Source organism: Peromyscus leucopus, chromosome 4 (assembly GCF_004664715.2).
Source record: "Peromyscus leucopus breed LL Stock chromosome 4, UCI_PerLeu_2.1, whole genome shotgun sequence".
Lineage (NCBI taxonomy): Eukaryota > Metazoa > Chordata > Mammalia > Rodentia > Cricetidae > Peromyscus > Peromyscus leucopus.
This window is the reverse complement of record NC_051066.1, coordinates 92610286-92624394: the sequence shown is the minus strand read 5'-3', so window position 1 is coordinate 92624394 and position 14109 is coordinate 92610286. Positions and strand designations below refer to the sequence as shown.

The window sequence follows — 14109 nt, the reverse complement described above, 5'->3', positions numbered from 1 at the left end:
GTAGTGACCTCTTTGCATTTGGAGGGGTAGTTTAAATAAGGTAATGTGAGGGAAACAGGTAGCTCAGCCCTGGATCAGCACTAGCTGCTGTTATTACTAACATCGCCATGCCTCAGACAAGTAGTTGGTAGGTGTCCCCTCTTGGCCCCTGCTGGCACACTGGCACAGCCAGAAAGCCCCCTCCCCCAACCTTCCATCCCTCGCTTGGCTCCGCTGGTATCCCACACCCACAGACTCCAAGCAGCTGTTTCTCACTCGACACGGATCACTCCTCCGGAGCTCACCTCCACACCCACCACCTCTTCTAGGATGCAGTGCACACATCCATGTCCTCTCTTGTAAAATGTGCCAAAGAGAACTAAGTGCACAGGTTTAGGGCGTTTCTGCCTTCCCTGCCCTGATCCAACTGTACACCCCCACTGATACATACAAGACAGCCCTGTGATCCGGAAAAGGGTCTCAGTACAACCCCCAGGGGACCCGTGGCCTTGGGTGGAGACAATTCTTCTGCAAGGCTCTAGCTGGGTCAGTTTCAGTGCCGCTCACTCGGACCCCTCGGACCTAACCCTTGGGCTGGGAGAGATGAATGACCCGGGCGAAGGAAGAAGCGAGGGCTGCGCAGGCCCTCATCGGGGCGCTACCGAGTAATGGGGGCAGGATTCGAAGAAGAAGAGCTGCGGGCGCCCCACGTTTCCTCCAGCCTGATGATAACATCAGCGCCTGTCAGGTGGTTGGTGCGAGGGAGTGCGCGCGCGCGCGGCGGGAGCGAGCGCAGGGAGCGCGCTCGCACAAACTTTGTGCCTGCGGGTGCGCCTGGGTCGGCTCGCCGGGCTCCGAGAGTGGCCGGCGCCGGGCTGCGAGGGCCGGCGGCGGCCGAGGGATGCGCCGCGCCCCGCCGAGCCGGTCCCGCCGCTCCAGGTGAGACGGCTCCAGGAGCGCAGCGCGCCGCGGCCATGGGCACCCTGGGCAAGGCGAGAGAGGCTCCGCGGTGAGTAACTGTGGCTCCTCGGGGAGCTCGGCATCTTTAGTGGGGAGGGAGAGCTGAACAGTGTCCCCTGCGGTCCTCTCCGAGTGGGTAAGGAACGGGATCGGAGGACCAGGCGACTCCTTCCGAGGAGAATCGCTTCCCGGGGTGGACCATAGAGGTAGACCCGGGAGCCAGGTCAAGACTGACGTCGGGGGAGAACAGGCGTGAGGCCGACACCCTCGGAGCCCAGCACTTGGGGCCAGGAGGGAAGACAGAGTCGGGGCCGCTGGAGTGGCGAGGCCACCGGTCGCCTGGCCAAATCTGGAGTGGTCTGGGCCCAAGCCTTCACCTACCCAGCGCCCCACAACGGTGGACCTTTCTGGATGCTCTTCGGCAGGTCACCCCCGGGAACTCCCACTCGCATACTTTCTGAGCCCCTGGCACCTGCTGAGGGCGCGGGGAGCAGGAAGCGCCACCTGGTGGTCTCTCCAGGCCTTTCTGGAGCGACCGGCAGAAATGGCTGCAAACGGAGGTGGCTGTGCTTGGCTGCTCATTGAGGGAAAAAAAAAAAGTTTCCAAATCAGTGGTGTGAGAGCCTGCACTCCTACCCCCATACTCTAGAGAGATGTTTGGGAGAGTCTTGGGATGACAGAAAGTGAAGAAAGAGTGGCTATGAACAGTCTTGCTCTTGGAAGCAATAAGGGCCTTAGGTGGTCAAGGAATTTGACATTTGCCCTCAAAGCACAAGGAACCCTCAACTGCCTGGACACCGCTTCTCCTCGGTTGGGGCCGATCGGGTTGTGCCCTTCACAATGCCCTTCATGTGGACGCAGATGTGAGCGCGCACCATGACCGACCTATGTATGTCCCTATGTCCATTCTAATTCCCTGCCGGGCCGTGCATCGGAGTGTCCTCCACCTTCCTTTGCGCTACCCTGCAGTGGATCTGTCCATCAAATTAACTGTACTGTGGGCAGCGTGGGGCAGGACTGGAAGGTGCACTCGGCAGAAGCGGCCAGCGAAAGTCGCCTTTCCAATTCTGAACAGATCAGCGATGTCTCCACTCTCCCTTGTTCCTCCTTTGCCCTGGGGATACCGGTGCCTGGAGACCAAGTGTCCCAAACCAGTTCAGACTTCCTTCAGCAGGCTCTGGGAGTGTGTTGGGGGAGGGAGAGCGAACCACTGTAGAACTAAGAAAACATCTTCAAGTTAATGTGTTTCTTTCAAGATTTTGTTGTTGGTTTTGTTATATTTAATTCTCCAATTAAACTAGAAACGTGTGGCTACTGTTCTTTAAAATATGCCTTTGTAGAATTAGCAGCTGTGCATTCTGTGGATGGTTAAAACGTTCTCAGAACTTCCTATAATAAAGCCCTGTATTAAATCAGCGGATTTCAACCTGTGGGTCCTGAACCTCCTGGAGTCACCACATATCATGACACCTGCATGTCATGTGTTTACATTACGACTCATAACAGTAACAAAATTACAGTTATGAAGTATCAACAAAATAATTTTAGGGTTGGAGATCACCACAACATGAGAAACTGTATTAAAGGGTGGCAGCATTCGGAAGGTTGAGGACCACTGGTATAAATCCTTACCTATAACCGTTCCACTAGGAGATTGGGAGAGAGGAGAGGTGGAGGGGGCACGTGCTGGGGGTGTAGTTCAGTGAAGAGGCTTGCCTGGCATGTGACAAGCCTGGATGTGGTCCCTAGCACTATGAAAGAAAACAATTTAAGATGTTTCTTTTATTTCCTTTAGCTGCATCCTAGTGAGGGTGGTAGGGTTGTTTTTTAACCAGGTGGGATGAGGCATGCTTGCAATTCCAGCACCAGAAGGCTGATTGAAGGTAGAGAGTTCTAGGCCACCCTAGACCCTGTTTCAAAAAACAGTTTTTTAAATACTTTTTTTTTTTTAAAAGAAAGAGCGGGGCGAGGGGGGGGGGTGAACTGAGAGTTTTTCAAGGCAAGCGGTCAAGACACTGAGCAGAAGGAGAGTTTGCAGCCCACAGGGCACCCTTGGCTTTTAACACTTTCTCTCCTGTTTCTTCATGCCTGAATTTCTCAGCACTGGACCAGGTTTGGATAGTTGTGACTGATTGTAGGAAGGGAAAGGAGCCTAGCTCAGAAGTGTGGCATGGTGCTAAGGAAGCTGGCTGCTGGTCTTCTCTGTACTTGAGTCCAAACATACCTCTGTCGTTTATCTGTGGATGTTTGGAGAAGGACTGTGTAGAGACTGGGCAGCTCTCAGGTGCTAAGGACCATTCCAGGGACCTGCTGAGCAAGTAAGAACTGAGACGCCACCTTTTCATTATCAGCCATCTTTCTGAAGAGCTGGCTTTTGTTGTACATTGAATAAACCTTTTCAGTCTCTTGATGACCTACTCACCAATTCTAGTGTGGTTATAAGCATATAGCCCCCACCCCAAATGCCAATTAGATGAATAGAGCTAGGGAGACCCCAGGTATTAGTCCCCTGAGATAGTCCACATGCACAGCCTCAGAATGTTTAGGACTCAGTTTCCACATCAAATGGTAGCATCTTTCTGGGCTGTCGCTTCAGAAACAATGCAGATCCCAGTACAGTGTGGTTGGAAAATGGAACTCTCACTTTGTGAGAGCTGTTACTGTTTTTCGATTATCATTTTGTTCCCACACACTGATCTGACTCTCGGGGCCTAAATAAAAATCAGTGATGGCCAAGAGTTGGATGGAGTTCTGCAGCCCCAACTTGATCCTTCTTTGGAAATCAGTGGCTTGGACTAGCAGGTTCCTGGTAACCAGAGTGACTAGGCTTCATTGGTCCCACCTCAGTTTGGAACAGAGTCCCATGTACACCACAGACTGATGTTCTGAAGTTAGAACAGAACTGGAAGGACCAGGGTGTTCCCCTGGAGTCTGGCTGTATGGTGTGGCCCATGTTCAGAGTACTGTCTTTATGCAAGCTGATTTCTCCAAACCCAGGTGTGCCCAGGGTGGTGTTTTGTTGGTTAGTTTGTTTGATGTTTGTGTTTATAAGTGCATGGTTGGCCCCTTCTGGGTGAAGCTTTTACCTTGTCAGGGCACATCCTCCACAGTCCCTGGAGAGTGCTTTTTCTTCTTCAGAGAACATTATGCTTCTTGCCCTCCACACTCTTTGGACATTGGCCTAGAAGTTATGTGGTGACACTCACTGACTTGTTTAGGTTTCTCCTACTAGGGCTGTGTGTGAAGGAACTCCCGATGCTTTTATACAAGAATAAGGAACGTGCACTGGACATGTGGTATAATTTACAGAGTAATTACAAAGTCCATCTCACTGTGGTCTCCCCTGACCTACGGCAATGTCCTACTCATGGAATAAGTACTTGGCTAATGGATGCCGGCTTATGCTTCTAATATGTGTTATGGTTCTAGAGCGTTTTTTTTTTTCACTTTTCTTCTTTGACAGCGATCTATAATTTAGCCAAAGGTGCAACAGGAAAAGAAAAACTAAGTACATACGTGCCCAAAAAGTGATCAGCAACAACACCTTTCATTATTGAACCTGCAAAGATTATAGATGTGGGTCTCTGTGTGTTTTTTAACAGAGGGAAATAAAACACACTACATGAGACACTTTGCAGAGTGACTTGTATCAACCAGATCATGCCCACTAAAGCTAAGCAAAAGCACCAGACTCCTAAGCCATTTCCAGGCGCAAACAGCTATTTTACATTCAGTTCTAGAGCAGGCAGTTCAGCTCAGAGTAAACCCCTCCACCGTCTCCTCTTCATTAAGGACCCAAGTAAGGACCTGATAGAATGTTTACTGGTCTAAATGATTCATAGCGATTTCTTGTGTTATCAAAAATGAAACTATTCATTAAAACCAACCAAGACTTGTAAGAGAAACAGAGATGGTTGAGAAATCTAAATGTCACCACTATAATAACCCCCACTTTCTCCCCACTCTGGAGTCTTTGAGATCTCCTGCAAGGCTCTCAAAGGTGTTTCAAAGGCCCCCTACCCTTCGGCATCTTAGGCATTGCTCAAATGAATGAAACTAGCTGAAAATGAGGCCAACTGAACCAGTCCTTCAGACCCCAAGGCAGTAGCCTAGCAGCTAGAAGCTAAGGGCTGCCAGGGTACAGGTTTCCCTCTGCCTCTCCCCTTCTGAAAGAGCATGGAGTAGTCCTTCCAGCAGTGGGGAGAAAGCTGTTGCTGCCCTGGAATCTCACCTTGTCATTTGCTGGCGAGATGTCTCTTTAACAGCCAACCAGTCCGGTCAGTGCTTCTGCCAAGTGGGAGGGGTGTGCCTTCAACCAGCCCAGCTTCAGGGACTCATTGCCCTGGCTCCTCTTCCCTCTGTCTTCAGAGCCTAGAGCTGCCAGCGAGACCCCCAACTGCTCGGTCTATCCTAACCTGGACCTCTCTTTCCCGGCAGGAAACCTCCCCATGGCTCCAGAGCTGGCCCTAAAGCAAGACTAGAGGCCAAATCAGTCAACGGCCCTCTCCCTGCCCAGCCTAGCTTGGCCCAGATCACCCAATTCCGAATGATGGTGTCCCTGGGACATTTGGCCAAAGGAGCCAGCCTGGATGATCTGATCGACAGCTGCATTCAATCTTTCGGTGAGTTGCCTAACTGCCCACATCCATAGAAATTGCTGTGTTATTTCTTTCTTTTCCTTAAAAAGTGTCTTATACAAGAGCAACCTAGATTGTATTTTGGCTTTAAAAATAGCTTTTGAGCCTTTGAAATGTTGGAGACAGTCTGCACGGCTATGGCACATGACTGTGTGGGAGGAAGAGGTCGTGATGAGAGGTGCAATCTGAAGTGAGAGAAGTTACCGAGGGGAGTTGGCATTTTCTTTGCATGGAGGTTTGTCGCGTGGTGGGAGATACCAGAAAATGGCATTGGCCTCTAGTGCTGTCTTCTTCCTTCTCGGGGGTAGAAAACATAAGTCTGTCTTAACACCGTCAAACAGAATTTGAAAACATCCAGGTCATTTGGACAAATAAGGTCCCAATACTTCCCCCTTACAGTATGGAACTGTGCTTGTGTTTGTGACGAAAAGATAAGAAGAGTTCATGGGTTGCAAGGTCGGGTGTGGGGAGAGAGTCAAGGAGCTAGGAACTGAGCATGTGGGCACAGAGGCCAACCATGCATGTTCCGGGTGCTGCCCTCTGTCAATACATGCAGAGCTTTACCGCCAGCAAGCAATGCCCTGAAAAGATTGGTTTGTAATTAAGCATTTTCTTTTGCTGATGATTTGAAAGTACTAGATATTGGGTTTGCTTCAAAAACGAGCAGAATTAAAATTGATGGATTTCGGTGAAATCTATTAATTCAAAGATTTCCAGCATCCTTTCCCCCTGTCTCCCTTTCTATGTCTCTGCATCTCCTGCTGGGAAGCAGATGAGTTTGCGGGGCTCAGCTCTGAAGCATCAGCCCACCCCAGCCGGAGCCTCCTGGAGCGTAGAGGGGAGGTGTGCTCAGCTCTCAGAAGTGGGGACCGTTAGTAGTTAGGGCTTGTTCGGACCTTATTTTAGACTTGGGAAAGACTTGGCACTTGGGGAGATTCATTGCGTGCAACTGTCTCAATTTTGGTTTAAAACAGTGCTTCTTCAACATTCTTGCATACACAGTCATGTGGAGGTTCTTTCTTTCTTTCTTTCTTTTTTTTTTTTAGTAATACAGATGGCTGGGTCCCACCCCCAGAGTTTCTGCTTGAGTAGGTCTGGCTAGGGTGGGGTCCAATAATTTGCATTCTAACAAGGTCCCAGGTGAGGCTGAGGCAGCTGCTCCCCAGAACCCCACTTTAAGAATCACTACTTTAAGTTACTGTTTGCTCTAGACTTCTTGCCTTTGGAAAGAGGGAGGGGATTCGATGTGTGACTCGGTGGTAGAGTGCTTACTTAACACACAGGGGCTTGAGTGCAACCCGTCTATCCCTGAAAAGAAAAAAGCCATTTGTTCTGTTCCTTGGTTTACCCTTACCCGAAAGATTGATTTGAGACGGGTATTCTGCCACTAAGCTACGTCTTCAGTCCCAGATTGAATAACTTGGTGTTTCAAAAACTGTCTTAGAAAATATGTACATTCAGGGAGACAGCTAGAAGCTGGTGGGGACCAATGGTAATGGGGTGGTGGTTAGTGCTGCTAGATACGCTGTCCATCTCTTTGGCTGCTAGTTGTATTCCCTAGACCTTCACAGGACGTAGCATCGCTACTGCGTGAACAAGGACCTTTATTCTCTACTTCACTACTGAGCACACTGAGACCGTAGATGTATTTATTATCTTTATTCTTTTTCCGCCAATCATCCAACTACCTGATGAATTCAAAACTGTTTTCTTAGCTTTCAAATAATGGTGGCTTCAACTTCAAAATATATATGGTCAATTCCGGAGTCCTTTCTGAAAATAACCCATCCTAGCCCACTCCCCATGACCAGTCAGCCCTACAAAGGCAGCGGTACATTGTTTTCCGGAAGATGTTAATGTGAAAACTTGAGACTTAAAATGCAACGGCTGTGTAGGCCCCACTGAGGCTAAACGTCCTTTGGGTCATTACCAAGAAGCGTGTATTAAGTCCCTAATTATACCTGGGTGGGACCCAAGAAAAATGACAGTGACCAAGTGCCTGCTTCATTAGCACTTATAAAGCACCTGTGAAATAGCCTGTTCAGGAATAAACACACACACACACACACACACACACACACACACACACACACACACTCACACACACATACACACACATTCACACACATACACTCACACACACACACACTCATACACACACACTAATAAATGAAGGTGTTCAGGAACAAGTTCCTTTTACTATATAGAGTTTGAGCAAGAGCACTTACTGGGAAAGACCAGACACCACCTCACAGCCCCTGGAACATGGAATGCTGTGGACAAAAACCTCAGAGTTTATGACAGAAATGTCATGATCATATGTTGCAGAATTGCCCATCCCAGAATTTACATAGAAGACAAAACAGCAAAAGCCAGTGTATGTCAGAGACAATTAGAGAGGCTGCCTTTGTGAGTCCGCCTTCTCTTGGTTATCAGCTGACCTATCTATTGTGAAGAGGAGCTTCACACTGGCCTTCCTTTACTTTCCCCTACCTTCTCACCTCATCTTCACACAGCCTGGGATGTGTTTCACTCAGGCTGTGTACTGCTGTCCAGCACAGCGGCCCTAAACACACGAGGCTATTGTCATATATATTTTAATTAGTTACAATGAAATCAAGTGTAGACTTTCATCCCGATGCCTCAGTCGCCGGTCTTCAAGTGCCTGATGGCCTCAGGTGGCGACTCCTACTAGACAGACAATGCCCATGGTCACAGGAAGTCTGATTGCCAGCGCTGGTGAGGGAAGATAACTGATGTCCAGGGAGAAACAGCGGGTAGATGTTTCTGAAAACTGAGGTTCCATTCATTTCTCAAGCGCACCTAAGGGACAATCTAAATGTTATTTAAAATCTCCTGGGTATTGAGAGGTGTATCCTGAAAGCTGTCTCTTGAGCATTAAGTAGCAATTGTCTACCCCTTCCTGAAACTGTTCTCAGAGGAAGGCTGGATTACAGTGTTTTAAGGATACACATGCAAATGAAGGCACCGTGGAAGCCCCCAACGACCCTCCCCGTCTCCAGAGGTTACAGATCTGTGATTAGAAACACCACCCCTCGTCGGTTCCTTTGCCTTCACCCTGCCCGGGCCCACTCCCACCTTCTGTTTTCATCAGACCCTGCATGTGACTGCTAGTTAACCCCTTCTGACACTGAGCGTAATGAGGTGGCTGGTCACAGCCAGAAATATGCATGCCGGAGGTATGTGGATCACACCAGTTGCTACAGAGCTCAAAGGCCTATGAGATCACTTAAGCTTTTCATTTCTTTTTCACTTGGCAAGAGGGCTACCAGCATTGGGGCCAAGTAGAAAAAAAAAAATCAACTACCCCAACTTACAAAGTTCTCCCATGTCTCCTTTCTGTGAAAGACAACTTCTGCTGGCATCAGAGAGCAATTGCACACGGGCCCTGGCCAGCACCCTAGCAAGCTGCTCCCATGTCCAGAGTGACCTGTCAAGGCCAAGGACAGTGCATCCCAGTAGCTTATATTTATGGGGTGTTATTTTTTTTCTTAGTGTTCCATATGTATTGATTTTTCTTTTATAGTCAAAACAAGCCTGAAATAGGTCGGGTATTATTATCTCCATTGGATGAACAAGAAAAAAGTGGGGCAGCTGAGAACTGAAACAACACGCCTTGTACCCACATCTAAACAGAAAACACGCTGCCCTTTTTCTCCTGCCTCTGCCTGCCGCAGCCCTGTGTCCCCTGAGCTGGGGCAGGTGTGGCTCTCTCCCCCAGACAGGCCTCATATTCTCAGAAGAGTCTCCGTGCTGCACGGAGTAGCCCTGCAGCCTGTGTTTGCCAGTGTGTAGGCCTGACCTCCCCAGTGAGAAACCAAACTCCATTCAGTGCAAGAAAGAGTCACAGACTCCACCTCTATACCATCAGAGGTCTGACGGAAATTAATTCTCAAGTCAAATTTATATTCTTAAATTACCATGCGCGTGCATTGTGCTAATGTTTCCCAATCCAGAAAGACCTTGTGACTAGCAAGTATAGTTTCTGTACTATGAGCTAGTTGGTATTAAGCACTTTGTAGACCTTAATGCATTATGGGTATAAACTATACCTGTCTTTAAAACTGAAGCTGAGAGAAGGCAGTCAGGTGCTTGTTAAAACCACAGTCCCCTCCACAGCATGGGGAAGGTCGGCTATTTCTCAACTCTCTGTAGCTTCAACTCTGTCTGCCAAACAAAGCAGGCTGTAGAGGAGACAGACAGGCACCACACCACACAACACATCACCACACAGATGGGTACCTAGAACTGGCAACCACAAGCACAAAGCTGTGTATATAAAGTCACGTATATGAGGCCTTTGCTACTGCTGATAACAGGCCTTCAGCTGTCTCTGAAGCTCCCCAGGCCTACTCCCCAGATCTACAAGGTTTCTCATAGGAAAAAAAAAAAAAAAAAAAACAGTCACAGGGTCACCCTGTCCTAAACAGCTGGAGTTGACAGATGTGCCCAGCATGGCTCTTCCTAGTCCTCTGGAGAGAATTGGCATTCTTTGGTCGGCATGCCGCTTATGCTGTGTCTCTGCTGGGCTGGTGTCACCCAGTGCCCCTAGGACGTCTGCCCTCTCATGAGGGTGAGTTCTGGTGACTCTTGGGCCTGAGGAGGAAAAGTGTTGAATTCTCGCCACCCTGAACTTTCTTGTGTAGGTAGCATCACCTCCAGGAGCCCTCCCTGTGTGCTGGGGAACAATCAATCTTCAAAACAGTGATACATACGAGCCGCAGTTTCTCAGGAACCCTGGGTACTTTTCCTCAGTAGAAGGGCCCAGAGAAAGGGATCTTCCTGCTGACTGGAAGACAGAGGATGCAAAGTGACTGAGTGCTTAGGGATCATGGACTCGGTGGGGAGTGAGCCTTTACCTGAACTGACCCCACTGGGCTTCCCCACATCACTGTAGGTTATTAGTTTGCTCTCTGAGCTGATAGGGAACTGGAATTCAGGAGAGGGAAAAGGCACATGGGATGGGGTCCAGCTTAGTACCGGGCCAGCGCTGACAGCGAAGCTCTGATCTGCTCTCCGAGACTTGTGTTCTCTCTGCTGGATTAGAGTCTCATCGAGAGGACTATGTCAGATTCAGGTTCCTGTCATGCAAGCCCAGAGGTTTGTGTCTGCCCGGGACTCACTATGATGTTTGAGCAAAGTCCCTCATGGGCTAATATTGAGTACCACTGCCTTGTAGCCCACAGGCTTCTTGGACATCCTAGGACATGTTCTCAGGCTTTCTAAGAAACCATGAAAAACAAACATCTCTGAGAAGCAATGGAACAAATAGGGTTTTCAATTTACAAACTGCTAAAGCTCTCAGGGAAGCTAGCCTCATGGGAGCATGAAAGCAATCCAGCCAGGCTTAATTAGAGATATGCTCCTCCTGGGAGCAGGTCGGAGTCCTAGTACCACTACTGTATGATTTCCCTGTACTTCTCTCTCCTCGACTAAAGCAGGCTATCTATAAAATTTACAGCCTGTCCATCTTACACTCGGTGGGGGGGGGGGGAATAAACAGAAAGCAGATGTCTATGGTGCCCACAGCTTGATTCCTTGCTCTCGGAGACAGTTTTCTCAGGCTTACATTTGCAGCTTTTATGATCTTGTGCTGCAATAAGGTCTCTACCCTCATCTCCAGGCAGCCTCCAGGATTCAGAGGTCTTCAAGGAGTAGCTGAGCTGGGAGAAACTGGAGAAATGCTTTTCCCTGAACTATTATCCAAACAAACCAGTTTGCCAATAGATTTTTCTGAGGCTTTCATTGGGAAATAATATGAATCCAAAAGTGGCCTGCTCTGTCGACACTGACTAGACCTCTGAGAGCCCTGGAGAAGGGCACATCAGAGGCAAACTCATTCCCTGGCCTTCCGGTTGCTGCCTCACACCTGTAGCACTTTGCAGAGGCCTGGTTCTAGACTTTAGGATACAGCCAAGCCAGGCTTCCTGCCCTGGGGGACATCGAAGGAAAAGCCAAATAAATAGTAAGACAGTGTAGGTAGGATCCACTTCAATGCCACCCCCGTCTTGAAGTTGTGGCAAAGGGGACACCTTTTCAGGCCTATTGGATCTTAAAAACCAAATAGCCAATCATGAGCTTGAGAATCAGAGAAATGGGTGGGGATAAGGATAACTTGCTGAAGATGTAGAGGAGAGATGGGCCTAAACTTGTTTTCTTTTTTATGGATATGAAAGTGTGTGTAGAAGGGTAGATAGTAACCTTATCTGCTATCAGCGATATATTACATGATTATCAAGCTCCCAAGATCACAACTGTTCTATTTTCTCTAATTTGTCAAGCCAGTTGTTAAGCATAGCCACCATTAAAGATTAAGTCATGTCCCTGTGTGATAAGTAAGTTCATAAACGACAAGCATTCTAAATGATCACTTTCTAGTATGTGGTCATGTTTACTGTCCCGTGTACTTCTGAGGGCAGCTCTAGCATGTCTGTATGGTGGAAATGCTGGAGAGGCTTTAGTGGCAGAACAGAGCCTCCACGGCTCCATCTGCAGCAAGGCAGGGCTGGGGGCTCTGTTGGCTCCTGCCATAGCATTTGCTGATGGATGGACTTCCCCTCATTTTCATCTCTCCGTTAATTTTACTATTACAATATGGATAAATTGTGTTTTTATGTACGTGTCTTAGATTTTTAATCCTTTATTGATTCTAAACTTAAAATTTGTATTCCAACCACTTGGGGGAATATGTTCTTGTCATTTTAGCCAAAAACAAAATCATTTTAATACATTCAGTGTATAATATGTATCATATACTCTTGGGAATGATCAGTAGAGTTTGCAAGTTATTGATGGAGGAGAGAAAGTCCTTGGCTCTATTTCTGACTTAGAGCTAGTCTGGTTTTGGCTGCAAACCAAAACACTGTACACAGGTCATTTTGTCACTCAGAGCCCTGGTTTCCCTGATACTGTCAAAGAACATCAAAATCAGTTTGGGAACCAAACAATGTCTGGAAGAAGAAATATGTGATCTCAGATGTGAAATTGACTGTGAACTTGAAGGAAATCCTTCAGAATGGAAGTATGAAGTGCTTTTATATATTAAGTGTTTTATATATAAAGTGCTTTTAACTGCTCACAGAACCAACTGATAGCCTTAGAAGACTCAAAAACTCAACTACGTTTCTTTCTTTTTTTTTTTTTTTTTTGGTTTTTCAAGACAGCATTTCTCTGCGTAGCTTTGCGCCTTTCCTGGAGCTCACTTGGTAGCCCAGGCTGGCCTCGAACTCACAGAGATCCGCCTGGCTCTGCCTCCCTAGTGCTGGGATTAAAGGCGTGCGCCACCACCGCCCGGCTCAACTACGTTTAAATCCCATTTTTTAAAATTATTAATATAGATTGAGACTATATTGCTCTTAAATAAGCCTTTTTGTGATGAGATACACAAACATTAACACACACTTACCTAGTCTTTCTAAATGTTCAAAGTATTATTTCACTAATAACTGACTTTTGAAGAATTATTGTGAACAATACAATGTTTATGTTAATATTTCATATATTTATTTAATTTAAATTCCTATGTTCTTGTACCTACAGAGATTTAAAACTCAGAACTCATATTTTTAAAAAAATTAATAGCTTTAAAAAACCATTTGCTTCACTCTGGGAAACCAGAAATATAGAATAACAAAAGGAAAAAATTACAATCACATATCCCACCCTCACAAACAATATTAACCTATGAACATTCTCAGGTGTGTCTTGGCCTTCTAAATTGACTCCTCTGGACATTCACAGATACTGTGGACCTATTGCATGTTTAATGATAAATTATCCATACCTCTGTGTGTTCAAAATTTACATGTTAACCAATTATGATCCCGTGATCAATATTAGTAGTTCCTAAGAGACATGCTAGCATACAAGGTCGCTATTCTATCCTAAAATTGATATTAAAAAATTCTGTTATAATTCCATCAAATATGAGACATAATGTTGAGGGTTGCTTGGCAACTAAAATGATGCTGGTGAAGAATTAAAGGCATTTCCAGGAAAGAAGAGTACTTATTTTTCCAATGCTAAATGCTAATTATAATGACCCAGGGTTGATTACCGATAGAATAAATGAAGGGGGAGAAATACTTCTACTAACTGAACATGGGAGATGCGAGCTGTCTTTTTTTGTTATGTGTGGTGAAAGTGAGTTAAAGGTTTGCTGTCTAAAACAAAGAATAAAATCTGTTGTCTTCATTATAACTTCCTTAAGAAGCTGCTAGAGGGATTTAAGGCAGAGCCTAGAAGAGGCGTAAGTCTGTCCTGTCAGTCTCCTGCAGTGAGGACCACTGGGTGGTGGGCAACAGCTGCAAAGGCTGTTGTTTACTTTGGTTTTACTCCAGAACAGGTCAAGGGCCCTGGGAAGATCTCGCTAGAGGCCTTTATTTGGCAGAAATGGCTGTCAGGGATGGAGCCTGACTGGGGCACATCAATGATTGATTGAAACGGACAAAGGAACGTAGTGACTACAGGAGGAAGATGCAGCCCAGACTGCTAGCTTTATACTGAAGGAGCA

General features: G+C 47.0%; 1 protein-coding gene across 1 annotated transcript in view; it reads left to right on the top strand.

Annotated features, from left to right (window-relative positions):
- Positions 1–647: 647 nt before the first annotated feature.
- The window catches only part of LOC119087816 (RAS guanyl-releasing protein 1-like), a 38081-nt gene continuing 24619 nt past the window's right edge, over positions 648–14109 (top strand). The window contains exons 1-2 of the mRNA XM_037204441.1: positions 648–988; positions 5377–5561. Coding sequence (XP_037060336.1) covers positions 648–988; positions 5377–5561 — 526 coding nt within the window. The remainder of the gene's footprint in view (positions 989–5376; positions 5562–14109) is intronic.